Genomic DNA, 13925 nt, shown 5'->3' with positions numbered 1-13925 from the left:
AGACTCCCTGTCACTCAATTCCCATTCCCCCTGCCCCGTCATTTATGTCAGCTCCCCTGTGCTAGAGTCCAGGACCGCGCACGCCCTCAGTCCGTAGCTGAGACCCCATCCTACAGACACAAGACCCCCGCTCCGAGATGTCCGATAAAAACTATTTAAAAAAAAAAAAACACACTAGCAAGGCACCCTCTGGAGCGGCCTCCTTTCTAAAAGTGTCAAACCTCCCACATCAGCCTGGCCCCGCTCAGAGTTATCGGAAATGACTCTTAGAACTTTAACACCCCAAATGCAGCTCAGGCCCCCAAAAGATGACACACACACCCTCCCCAGGACTGTCAGAAACACTCACGAGTGGCCAGAGGCGTCTCCCCTTGCTGTCAGACACCCCAAAGCTGTGAAACCACCGCCGCCCCCCAGACACACACACACACACACGTCCGCCCCCTCTGAGCTACTAAGGGACAGCTCCTAGGCGCACGTGCCACGCCCCTGCCACCCCCGCAACATAAATATTAACCCTTCATTGCCCCGCCTCCTGCTCGCCAAGTCATGCGGGTTCACGGGCCGTGTCCTTACCTGCTCTGTCCCAGAGGGGCTGTCGGTGGCCGGGTCCAGTGCACACGGGGTTCAGGGTTTGAAGGGGTGGGGGGGGGGCTTCAGGCCAGCCCGGTCACGCCGCAGCTCCGGGGGCTGCCGCCCCTGCTCAGCTGCAGTCAGTGGTGGCTGGTGAGATTTTAAAGTGGTGGGGCGTAACCCTTCCGTGGGAGATGCACCGTGGCGAGGGAGTGTAGCAAGCAAGCCCGAACAGCTAAAGGGGGGTTCGGGGAAAATTTCGAAAAATGAGTGGGCAAATGGTGCATTTTCAAGCAAATTTGAGAAGCAAGAAGGCTAATAAAGTAATTGTGAAAGTGCAGTTATTACATTAATAAAGGGATGTAATATAGAAGCTGCTCCTTCAGTATAACCACAGAGCTTCATAACAGACTTCCAGAAACAAAGCTGAGAACCTCACAGAATTATTTTATTTAAACTGCAAACAACTAAACACACAACTTAAGAAGATTAGAGCCACTCGCCTTTGAGAATCAGATCATACCACCACAACTGGCATGAGTATGGATATCTGAGCAACAGTTATCGACCAGAATTAATTGAGGTTACAAACAACTGATACCTGTGATTGATTGTGCAATGTGCACAATCAATGTGCATCACAAATAAGGAACGCCCGTTTCACTCTTTTCATAAATGAAAACATTTTAGTCAATCGGAAAGGTATTTCTGGGCTGCCAAGAGTTTTTGTACACCCTAAAAGAACCAATCGATCCTGTAAACGAACGGTTTAACACATTAGAGGTGTACTGATGCACACTTGTGAAGCACAAATCTACCTACACAAAGTAAAGGAGCACTGTACGCTGGTGGCGCTGCAGTGTGTCAAAAACTTGATCATGAGGCCCTCAATCTGTGTCCCCCACACGCGTCCCTTTGGCTATTGTCTGTCCAGGCAGCGCCTCCTCCCTGTCTGTGATCACACCTGGAGAGAAGCGCTAGAGAGGCCAGTTGGCTGCAGTTACCACCAGTCTGGACGCGTGCCCCTGTGCTGCGCAGTTGTATTTCATCATTGCTTCTGTACATTGCAAGGTTTGTCTGTCTCGCTGTCTGTCCATCCGTCTCAGACTGTCACCTCCTCCCACTCTGCACGGGGCTGCATGTGGCCCATTTTATCAGCTTTTATGATGTGGCAGGATCTGAACCCAGTTGCTGCTGCGCTAAAATAAAGATTATTTTTGTGAAGAGAAGAGCTAAATTAGCTAACTTCAAAAATAGCGCTGTTGTGAAGCGGCGCTGAAAGCGGAAAGTGTAAAGGAAGCGCCCCGAGCCGGATTTAGAGAGGGACACGCTGAAGGAACAAGGGACAGAGTCCCCAGAAGTGCTGCCTGCATCCAGCCATGCGAGGAGGGTGTGGGAGCCTCTCCTTGAACTCAGTGTTCAAGAGAACACTGTGTTTTCCTTCGAAAGCGCTTCACTCAACGCGATGGTGGCAGGTGAACAGCGGGCCTAGCACCATCATCTCTTTTCTTCTGTTTGATCACATGTGTTTCATCCATTCCTCCCGCTTTTTTTCACCCCGGTCCCTTTCCTCATTCCCTTTTCGTCCCTCTCTCCTACTATCCGTCTTCTCCTGGACATTCTCTCCTTCCCTCCCACCCCCTCTATTCTTCTTTCACCTTTTTTATTAATAAAAAATAAAAGTGTCCAGCCCTCGAGAACATCCAGCTCGCACTGCGACTAGGCAAGCAAAGAGGACCTCGTCTTTTACTACAGTACATAACAACAGAACAAATGTCCTACCTTTCACTTCTCACGCATTAGTAGTTAGCGCCGCCCTCGATGTCTTCCGACGACCACGACACAGCAGACAGTGCAGTGCAGACAAAGGAAAGCACCAGGCGGCGAGGCAGCCAGCCATGCGGTCCACCACTCTCCTTCGTGTCGTGACTCACGCTAAGTTCTACTTTCACTTACTTGTTGTTGTCTGGTACGCCACGCACTGTAACGTCCCGACAGCGTAGGGAAATGGCCAATCACATCGACATGGCTGGATATAGCCATATGTGATTGGCCATACAGTGCGGCCCTCAGCAGAGCAGCCAACACCCACGCGCGGCACCATCCTGCTGCAGCAGCCAATCCCGGCGCAGCGTTAACACCACCACTGCGCCAGGATTGGCTACCGAGCAGGTACTATTCTGCCCATAATGAGACTGGGGCCCCGGGTCCCTGGCTGTGTCTCTGAATGCCGTAGGGGGGGGGGGGGGGGGAGAGGTCTGCCAGTTGTACGCATGCGCTGACCAGTCGAAATATGAAGTACTCCTGGATTTCGTATGCGCAGTCACCCTGCTGCTTCTGTCAGTGCTATTCTGCTCTGCTCTGGCTGCCTGTCACTCTCTGCCGCAGCCCCGCCCCCCAAGGCCGTCGGCCCACTTCCTTATGTTATGGCATGCCCGATTCTGACGGCGTTGTCCCGTGGCCGGTAGCGCGCAGTGGGTGCCATTTGATTTGACAAAATCATTTCTTTAATGCATCTTGGGCAGTGCGGTCGTCCATAGCTAGTGGGGCAACGCCCCAACGCCCCCAATGGACGCACCGCCACAGTCCTGCTCGCCCCCTCTCCACCAAAGCTGCATGGCTGGCTGCTGCAGGAGAGAGCGGCCCGGTGCCTCCAGTCCAACACCCCCGCCGGCCGGCTCCTCACTCCACCTTGAACGCCTGGTGGTCCCCTCCTTCAGATCCCGCCCCCACTGGGGCTGCTTTTGAAAATTCGGGGGTGCAGAGTGCTGTTTTCTGCTCTTCTCGCCCTTTCCAGCCTCCTCTGCTCAGTGTGTGTCAGGGGCAGAGGAGATCATGAGACAGCCCTGCCAGCTCCCGCCCGCTCCTCCCAGCCTGGTCTGGGCCAACTCCCATTGGCATTTTTGAGGTCTAATCTACATCTTACTGGTAAGACAACTGTTAACAATATACAGGTGAGAATTTTGAAAAGGTACTCACGTTATTTAAAAATCAATGTGTGGGAGGAAAATTGTTTTCTTCTTTAAAAATCAATGAGAGTTTCTGGAAAGGCACTTTTCTGTACATACTGTTTTTGAAGATGAACTGGGTTTCTCCCTTCCTTCCGTCTTTGTCAGCTTTAATATCCGCAGCTGACCCTTTACCTTTGTGCAAGGCAACGTGATCACAGGACAGTTCATGATTGTCCCACCTCCATGTCTATTCATCACACTGTCAACATCTCAATTATTTTAGCCAACTTGAGTTTGTTACAGCACACATACCATTGTCCTGAAGCTTCTCTATCCCACCCAATGCTGTGCCTCTTTCTCTTTTGACTTTATTCAAATGTCTTATTTCCAAATAATATGTAAATGTGAATCCAGTATTTGTAAAGCGCACAGCTACCCGGAGGCATCCCGGCGCTGGGGGCCATTGGGAAGATTAAGCAAGCTATTGCCCAGAATCACATGGTGCTGGGCAGACCCCTGCCGCCTAGCCCGGGGATCGAACCATAATCCTCTTACTCACAAATAGCGCGAGGACGTGAATTACTTTTGGAGGTGTCTCTGGAGGAGGAGAACTTTGAGGTCCCTTTTGAAGGCTTGGGAAGAGGCAGTGGTCCAGAGCTTTTTTTTGTCCTCTCGCGGTTTGTAAATACAAAACATATTGCATTACAAATGCTATAGGTATCACATTTGCGAAAGTTATAACTATTGGCATTGTAAATGACGAAGCTATTAATTTAGCTATTTAAAAAAAAAGAAACATAAATAAAAACTTTGCCATTTACAATACCAATAGCTCAAACTTTCCTAATGCGAGACCTATTGCATTGCAAATGCTTGTTTTAATTAGTGAATGTGCTACCATAGTGGCACTATTTCAATCCTTTCAGACACAATAACGTTCATATTGCTATTTTAAAGGTACAGTGAGACTCCCAGCTCAACAAGAAGGAATGATTGAAGCATGTGAATCTGATAAAGATACATAGCTGTTGAAAACTTAGCTTCCACTATTAAAACTTGTGCTTTGTTCTGTGTTTGAGGTTTGCACTTCAGATGCTGTACTGATTGTGTGGTATAAAGGTATCTTGGGGAGAAAGAAACCGATATCCTGTGGTATACAAGTATATGCCACTGCTGCCATTAGCACTGTACAGTGTTTATTTCAAACTGAAACTACCTGTGTGAAGCATATAAGCTTGCAATTATTAAGCATTAACTGCGTCTGATATTTGTGTGATATATCAATAATAGTAAAAATTGTAGCAGCAGACTGTTGCCATGAAATAGGATACTACTCCTTACAACCCAAACATGCCTGAATTAAATATGCGTGACCAGAAGCCAGACAATTTGGAGCAAGGGCTGTGTGTGTATTTAGAGAAGCACAGATCATGCCAGTATAGTCACTAGGAATATCTGCTTACAATTAACATAAAAATGCACAAGGGATAGAACAGATAAAGATTTCCACATTATGTATCAAATATTCACAGCGGACATGGAAGAATCTTAAGGTATCTGCACTAGGCAACCTTCTGGCATTGAATTGCTTTATATTGTAGGCTGCAGGGTATAGGTGGGCTATTCACAACCAACATGGACATCTTGTGAATTTTCTACTGAGTTTCATACTCTTCACTTAGAACAATGCAAGAATTCTCGAATGCGAGAGCTACTCAGTTAGGGCAGACTGACATCTATGGACTGGGAGACCTACTTGACTACAAAAAGGAGAGCTTAATATCTGGGGAATGGATAAGCCTTACACCGACAACTTAGGAACTCAATGGAAGGGAGCTTGTCTTCATTGCATGGGACATCTCAGACCTTTCTCACCCCTCACATGGGATAACTTAAGAATTCTAGAATACGTGAGCTATTCAAACCCACCATGGGACAACATGAGGTTGCTAGACTGGGTGAAGTATGAACACATGAGAAGGGGCACCTCACAATCCCTTGGGTGAGTACAAGTAGCAGGTGGTTACCTTCATTTACATCAAAGTCATCATCATCACCAAGGTCCCGCTCCAACTGCAAGTCGAGCGCAATCGGGTAATATAGGCTTCGCTCTGGATCCAACACTTTTTCTCTCTAGGGAATCAGAGAAAAGCTGCAATTAGAGGAGGAGATGTAGGAGAAGGAGGGAGTGTAGAGACTGAAGGCATGTAGACATTGTAAGCGACATTTGGATTTGCTGCACGAGATAGGAGCAGTTATGGTTTCGTGGGGAAAGACAGATCCAGGGCGCAGGCATTGCATGTATAAGAAGATGGTGGGAGGACTATGGCTCTTGTGTGACACTAAAGCAGACCAGCCATCCTTTTTTTTTACCTAAAAATTAAGCCCACACATGAAAACAAGCATTGGCAAAGCCAATAGGTCGCGCCTATGCAAGAGCTATTGGTTTTGCTAATTCGTTTTAGACCTTGTGCCAGTGTGGCTGCTTTTCAGCATAGCTAAAAACTAGTGGCGTAGAGTGGAATGTCACAGAATGTTGTAGAGTGGCATAGTGTTGTGGCATTGAGTGTTGTAGAGAGGAGGGGCTTGAGTGGAGGGGTATAGAGTAGAGAGACATGGCACAGTGGAGTAGAGTGGTGTAAAGTAGAGAGGCGTAGAGTGGAGTTCAGTATCAAAGAGTGGCATAGAGCGGTGTGAACTGGCAGAGTGGAGCAGAGTGTTGCAGAGTGTCGGAGTGGAGTTGCGTAGCTTGGAGTGGTGTAGGGTGTGGTAAATTGGAGTGGTGTATTATGTGGTAGAGTGAAGTAGAATAGAATGGAGTAGAGTGGATTGTCGTAGAGTAGAGTGGCCTAGAGTGAAATGGCATAGAGTGTTGTAGAGTATAGTGGCACAGAGTAGAGTTGAGTAGAGTGAAGCAGAGCGTTGTTGGGTGGAGTGGCATAGAGTGGAGCAGAGTAGAGTAAAGCACAGTGTTGGAGTGGCGCAGAATGGAGTGGCATAGAGCGGAGTACAGAGTCAGAGTGGAGGGTTGCAGAGTGTTGTAGATTGAAGTGGTGTGGAGAGGACTGGCAGAGTGTTATAGAGTGTCAGAGGAGAGTGGTGCAGAGTGTAGCAGCAAAGAGTGGAAGGGAATTGAGAGATGGGATGTTAAGAGGAGGGGAGGTGAGAGAAGGGCGTAGAGTGAACAGTAGAGTGTTGTGGAGTGCCATAGAGTGGCATAGTGTTGTAGAGTGGAGGGACGCAGAATAGACGGGTTTAAAGTGGCACAGCACAAAGTGGAATAAAGTGTTGTAGAGTGGAGTAAAGTGTCAGAGTGGTGTGGGGCAGTGTGGAGTAGAGTGGAGCGGCGCAGAGTGGAGTAAAGTGGCATAGAGAAGAGTTGCCTAGAATGCAGTCGAGTGGAATGATGTAGTGTGGAGTAGAGTGGCCTAAGTGAAGTGGTGTGGAGTGTCAGAGTGGTGTGGAGTGTCAACGTGTAGCAGCGTGGAGTAACACAGAGTGGAGTGGCCTAGAGTGAAGTGGCATGAGTGGAGTAGTCTCATATGGTGAAGTAGATTGTTGTAGAGTGGCGTAGCATAGAGTGGAGTGGCATAGCATGTAGGGGAGTATAGTGCCATACAGTGTCGTGGACTAGAGTAGTGTTGTAGATTAGAGTAGAGTGGAGTGCAGTAGAGTGGAGTATGCATGGTGTGTGGTTGAGCACAGCCATCACAGACACATTTCCAAGGGTATTGACCATTACAATTGTACAGACACAGTTTTACTGATAAAACCATACCACGCACAAACTATAATGTGTGGAAATGGCATCACAGAGTGAACTGATTTGTTGTGATCATATTAAAATATATGTTTCCACTAAACTTCAGAATTACAAAAAAAATTGCTTCATCAGTGCTGTCCTAATTATGATATATTCTGAAATATTTGCAATAGTTCATTTACAGACAGTTAAATGATGTTGTGGGCTAGAAAAAAATATCATCGTACAGCCTTTGCTCCAGCACACCTCCAGTACCCAGCAAGATTCTCACATAAATCCACTCAGTTCGAAGTGAACACTAAGCTCCCTCGGGAAGACAGAACCGGACATCTGACCTTTGTCTTTGAGTGCACTGCAAATGTGACAAGAGAAGGATAAAACGTAAAAGCCTGTTTACAGAAAGCGAGCACTTGTGGAAGAATACAAGGAGTGAGTCAAATGGGTGGTAAACAGGCTATGCTCCACGGGAGTAACAAAGGCAATATGGACAGCCTAAAACAGATAAAGCCAGCAAATAGAAAGCAAGTAATGTGATTACAAACCACAAAGCCACTGGTAAGCAATGGGCGGAATTCATTCCCAGGGAAGGTTCCAGAATGTCCCAAAGAAGTATTTGAAAACAAGACAGCTGCACTGCCTGGTAGGGTTCGATCTTAAAACGAATAACAGCAACATTTGAGCACCCATTTTCTCAAACTGCTTGACGTATGGGGTGTCTCAATGTTATGTTAACCAGACAGGGCTGCTTCTCCTGCTTTCCTGGCGTGACTAGCACTCAATACCAGTTTCCCAGTAATGGAACAAAGTTGCAGAGATTGTGAGTGGCCAACATTTTTGAGACCTAGAAATGAAACTAGTAGTTCTTCACCTTCTCTTCTGGTGGTAAAGGGTCAGCTCGGAGGACGTAGTAAAACACACGGGTGGCTTTTAGCCACAGCGGGAAGGGTCCCTCCACCACAACAGGTCTTTCAGGGTTGTGCTGAGCCAGGAGGTCCTGCTGGTTCGAGCTCTGGATGCCTGAAAGTTAAAAACATTAGTTGGTCTCATGAAAAACAACATGTAAATTTGTTGCCACTTTGAACTAGACGTATTCCAGTAAAAGGCACATGGTGGGCATTTAGTACTGTGACAGGATTTCAGAGGTGTGGGACCTGCACAGAAGTAATTTGAATAGAAAACATATCGTAGAAATTGGCATGGGAAAGCCTATGGCAAGGAAGACAGACAGAAGGGGAACTAAACATTTCGGACCCTGTAATCATACCAGACCATAAAAGAAAAGGGCCAGTTTATCTGTGCTCCTTTGGATCACGTTGAGGGCCCCAGTAACCTTTGGAAATGTATATAGATTAGTGCTGCGAGAAACCAGGAATAGCACTGGTGTTTTGGTATGGACGCTGGTTTAATTTCAGAAATGCGTGTGGGTATTGGCATAGGAATAGAAGTTAGTATTTCAGGCCAGGAGCAATCTGTTCTGACCGACATAAGCGTAGGTCCTAGTTCGGGATTGACAGAAGCTACTGCAGGCAACAAGTGCGTGGGTCAAGTCATGAAAAGCCTGAGGCGCGGAGTCTGAGCTTTGAGCACCCTCCCAAAGCTGTGTATGGGACCCAGGTATACATCCCTTCGAAACATCCAAAGACCTCCAGCAGGGGCGCACCTATAATGTATGGCAGCTTCCTGTCTTCATCCTGTTCAGAAAACTCTTCCGATGACGCCATCTGCAGGAACAAACAGCAACATCACTTATTGGAGTTTTTACCGCAACACACACCAGGTTTCAACACCCAATGCACAGTGACGCCAAAAGCCACCAATCACTTCACCCCATTGATTGATACTGCTGATAGGCCTTCTTCAAAGGCAATGGCAGGAACTAAAAATGTGAATACAAAAGTAGCCTTAAAGCCAGTAAAAGCTCATTGAATTGCTCATTGCTATTTACTGCAGGTGACTTATTCTATTAACATATTCTAATAAGATAACTCAGTTGGATAATGTGCCTGGCTCAACAGTCTGCAGTAAGCCTGCAGAACACAAGGCTACATCATTAAAACAGGTTATGTACAAGGCTACATCATTAAAACAAGGACATGTTTAATGTAAGGCATGTGATAAAAAGAGACATTACATGAATTGAATACATTCTGGTTGCTGGGTCATCTTTGCCACAGATCATTTTGCTTACTGGAATGCGGTCCCCATAGTGATTCCATGCTGTTTTATTTATATTTGTTTATTAACTTACATATGAGAACAGTGACAGTTAAACACACTTAAAAGCTATTACGTTGTGCACAATAATCGGGATGCAGGACAGAGTGTTTCCCTTCTTACATTTCTAATAAAGAACGAATAAGAAATGTAAACTTGACAAACAAACATTACCTCCTGCAAACATTTAGGAGCTGATTTTCTATTGCAACTATGTCCAGTGGGATGTAATCCCAGCACCAATTTGGGGTGGTCCTGTATCTCTAGTGTGTTCTCCCCCACGATTAGGTGACAGTGCCATCTTGTGCCAAAGAAGCCCTGATGGGACACATATGTCTTTGGGCCTAGTGGTGAAGGATCGCAGTGTTGCGTACGCCATCATTTTGTCACTGCACATAGCTAGGTCCTTCAACCAGTCATTTATTTTGAGAAAGTCCCTCTTGCACCAATTCTTAGCAACTCTGAAATTCGCCAGCAAGAGTGCAATTGCCGTGTACCACCTGGTCCCAAACTGGGCTCATCAAGGCTCCAATACTGCCACAGCCAACACTGGTAATCGTCAGTTTGCAAAATTGGGAGTGAGGGGGTAGGGCTTCATTCATTGAGCTGCCTGACAGTGTGGGCAATGATGCAGCCTGGAAGGGTCAAGGTCTATCATATGTTTCCTTTCAGGCATGAAATATTCTTGCGGTGGGGCTTAATCCCACCTGAGCTGCCTGATAACACGGGCAATAATGCGGCCTGGCAGCGTCTACTGGATGTTGCTTTTCAGGTATGAAGTATGCTTGCTGTAGATATTTGGAATGAAGTAGTGTTTGCCTATAATTTATGGAGACAACTCGGTCTGCATACAGCAATATTCCCATTTTACATTAGTTATACCTCAAAAACCACAATTTCCCAGGTCTGTTTGCTGTGCTTGGAACCAGCAGTTCTGAGAGCAGAAACCAGTGAGAAAAGTTTAGACACCCACCTTGTGGAATCTGGGGGATCTGATTTACTGTGTCAGAGACCAAAATCCTGAGGTTCCCCAGGGATCATCTCTCTCGAAGTAAGTCTCAGTCTACCCAGAGGAGTAGGGTCACACCTGGGCTTGTATTAGTCCAGCGAGAGATGATTACCTTCCACACAGAGGTGGTCCATTTCAGTTATACCAGCCTTGGCCAGAGTTTGCAACACCTTGCACTTTTTGGTGAGTGGAAGGATTGGGTTTTGAGCCACAGGTATCACTGGCGAATATAGTAAGTTTATACCGGATTTTAAGCTCATGGTCTGCTAAGCACAATAGGTGGGTGCCATGGTGACTATCTCCACCACAAGTTGCAACAATATTTATGGCAGTAGTGACTCCAAGGGAACACTATCAGTTTATTTTCTCTTTGGTATAAGGCAATTGTAGCTTAGTGTCCGGGAGATACATATATCTATCTAGCAAAATGGCTCTAGGACACTAAAAAAAACTTTTCCAGACCTGGGACCATGAACCCACCTCTATCATAAGGGAGGGAGTCTCATAACATGAATCAAGTTACTTACCTGTAACTTTGGTTCTCCATTATTGGTAACTTTCATAGATTCCCATAGCTTGTATCAGTCCCCGTCGTCGGAATGGGAGCCTCGGTAGAGATAGATATATATATATATATATATATATATATATATATATATATATATATATATATACACACACACACACACACACACACACACACACACACACACAGGTAGATAAACCATAAGAGGTACAAAAGAGGAAAAATTAGGCCTAGGCCTCATTCTATTTTGTAGCTTATAGGCCTCCTTTTGTAAAAAAGACCCAAATAGAGCACCAACCAATCAGATTAGCCTCACCATCTGAAGCTTCCTGAGAGAGCTCAGAGCCTCAGATTTTCGTAGCCGTTGCATAGCTATAATAACATCTCCAAAAGGGTGAGCTTTCCCAGGGGAGGTGGGTGGGCGCATGGGAATCTATGAAAGTTACCAATACTGGAGAACCAAAGTTACAGGTAAGTAACTTGATTCTTACTCAAGTGTTGGAACTTTCATAGATTCCCATAGCTTGTATCAGAATAGATAGCAGTTAGTATGCTTAGCACATTTCGTTCATAAAGTCCAAAATAACACCATACCATATGTCATGAGCTCAACATAATGTCATAAGACAGTTAGACAACAGTATAAATAACGAAATGTGAAAGAACAGGAAGGAGGGTAGAAAGGAAAGCTCACCGCTCACTGGAAGAGATTTCTCAGGATTGCTTGACCAACAGCAGCATCTCCTTTAGCAGAGGAGTCCAGGCAGTAGTCCTTTGTGAAGGAATGGGTACTGCTCCAGGTTGCAGCTCTGCAGATGTCCTTAATCGATACTCCTGCAAACAGCGCCGTTGAAGATGAGATAGATCTCGTGGAGAGTGCTTTAATCTGTCCTTCCACAGGCTTCCCCGACGCCTGGTGGCAGAAGCGGATTGCACTAAAGATCCATATGTAAATCCCCTGTTTTGATAGAGGAAACCCCTTTCGTGGGGCCCCAAAAGCCACAAACAGTTGAAGTGATTTTCTAAAACCAGCAGTACGTTGAAGATAGAATTTTAAACATCTATGGACGTCTAGAGAATGAAGTGTCCTTTCGGCCGGAGTCGAAGGCCGAGGAAACAAAGAATTTAGAACCACCGGTTCATTCAGATGAAAGTCCGTAGGAACCTTCGGAATAAACTTGGGGTTCATTCGAAGGATCAAGGTATCATAATTGAACTGTAAAAAGGGTTCCTTGATGGTCAGAGCCTGTAGTTCCCCCACCCTCCTCGCGGAGGTAAGAGCGAGGAGAAGAGCCACCTTCCATGACAAGAATTTTAAGTCAGTCTTATGGATTGGCTCAAATGGAGGCCTCATTAGTTGAGCCAGGACCACGTTTAGACGCCATACAGGAGGTGGAGGCCGGACTGGCGGAAACACTCTAAACAGTCCTTTCAAAAACTGCTTAATGACTCTTGCCAACAAAAGAGAAGGACTCGACCTTGTCCTTCTATATATGGAGATTGCCGCCAGGTGGACTTTGATGGAAGAATGGGCAAGGCCTGCATGTGCCAATGACAGGATATATGGCAATAGTTGATGCGGAGCTGACGAAAAAGGGTGAACTCCTTCTCGCTGACACCATAAATAGAAACGTTTCCACTTTGCTCTATAAGTCCTGTTCGTGCTAGGAGATCGTGCCTGAGCCAAGATGTTTCTACATTCGTCAGACATGTCTAGATCTTGGAAATCTCTGTGCTCAGGAGCCATGCTGCCAATTGAAGTGAGTTCGGGTTCGGTGGAGAACCTGGCCGTTGGACATTGACAGAAGAGATTGGCTGGATCGGAGATGTATGGGATGGTCCTGAGATAGAAGGAGGAGTTCCGTGAACCAAAACTGGCGAGCCCAGGAGGGAGCCACCAGAATCATCTTGCATTGGTCCATCTTGAGCTTCCTGAGGACCCGAGGGATCAGGGGAAACGGAGGAAAGGCGTAAACAAATGCGCCGGACCAAGACATCAAAAGCGCATTCCCCAGCGATCCCCGATGGTGTTCCCTGCTTGCATAAAACCAGAATTTTTTGTTTGCCGGAGTGGCGAACAGATCGATTGCTGGAGTACCCCAGCGGGCGAAGATCTCCTCGACTACGGAATCGTCCAATTCCCATTCGTGCAAATCGCTTTTAGGCGGCTTAGTGTATCCGCTTTTGTGTTGCACACAGCCGGGAGATGTTCTGCCACAAGCGTGATGTTCTGTGAAATTGCCCATTCCCACAGTAGCTGAGCTTCCTTGGAAAGCTGTGGCGATCTTGTGCCTCCCTGTTTGTTGACATAGTGAATAGCTGTGGTGTTGTCCGTACGCACTAGGATGGAGGAGTTTGTTATCCTTGGAAGAAAAGCCAACAGAGCCAAACGAATGGCTCTCGGCTCCAGAATGTTTATATGAAGACGACGTTCCACTGGCGTCCAATGCCCACTGACTTGGAGATCTTGCATGACCGCTCCCCAACCTTGAAGGGAGGCATCTGTTGTAATGATGCGAGGAGCCGGAGGCATCCTGAAGCTGAGACCCACCGAGAGGTGAGATTCCCTTATCCACCAGGCAGCCGCCTGTTTTATTTGTAGGGTGACTGTGACCTTGTCACTGAACGAACCGTCCACTTGCCTCCACTGAAGGTCTAGTTGTTCCTGTAAAGGCCGCATTCACAGCCTGCAGTGCGGAATCAATTGAATACAAGAGGAAATCGACCTCAGAAGAGACTTGTACATCCTGACTGATACTGAATGCTTCCTCCGAAGCAGACGGGCCGAAGAAATGAGTTTGGCTTGCCTCTCTTTCGATGGGAAGGCTTTGCAGGAATGTGTGTCGAGAAGTGCGCCCAGGAATTTTGCTGAATTGGTCGGTCGAAGGA

General features: G+C 46.7%; 1 protein-coding gene across 2 annotated transcripts in view; it reads right to left on the bottom strand.

The window, feature by feature from the left end:
- The window catches only part of ECSIT (ECSIT signaling integrator), a 138670-nt gene that overhangs the window by 32441 nt on the left and 92304 nt on the right, over positions 1-13925 (bottom strand). For both annotated transcript variants that reach the window (XM_086962620.1, XM_086962629.1), the window contains exons 5-7: positions 8948-9008; positions 8156-8304; positions 5552-5657 (exon numbers count right to left, since the gene is read on the bottom strand). In XM_086962620.1, the coding sequence (XP_086818746.1) occupies positions 5552-5657; positions 8156-8304; positions 8948-9008 (316 nt within the window). The remainder of the gene's footprint in view (positions 1-5551; positions 5658-8155; positions 8305-8947; positions 9009-13925) is intronic.

Source organism: Lissotriton vulgaris, chromosome 1_1 (genome assembly GCF_964263255.1).
Source record: "Lissotriton vulgaris chromosome 1_1, aLisVul1.2, whole genome shotgun sequence".
NCBI classification, from domain to species: domain Eukaryota; kingdom Metazoa; phylum Chordata; class Amphibia; order Caudata; family Salamandridae; genus Lissotriton; species Lissotriton vulgaris.
The sequence above is the reverse complement of the archived record's forward strand: the minus strand, read 5'-3'. Positions and strand labels throughout refer to the sequence as shown.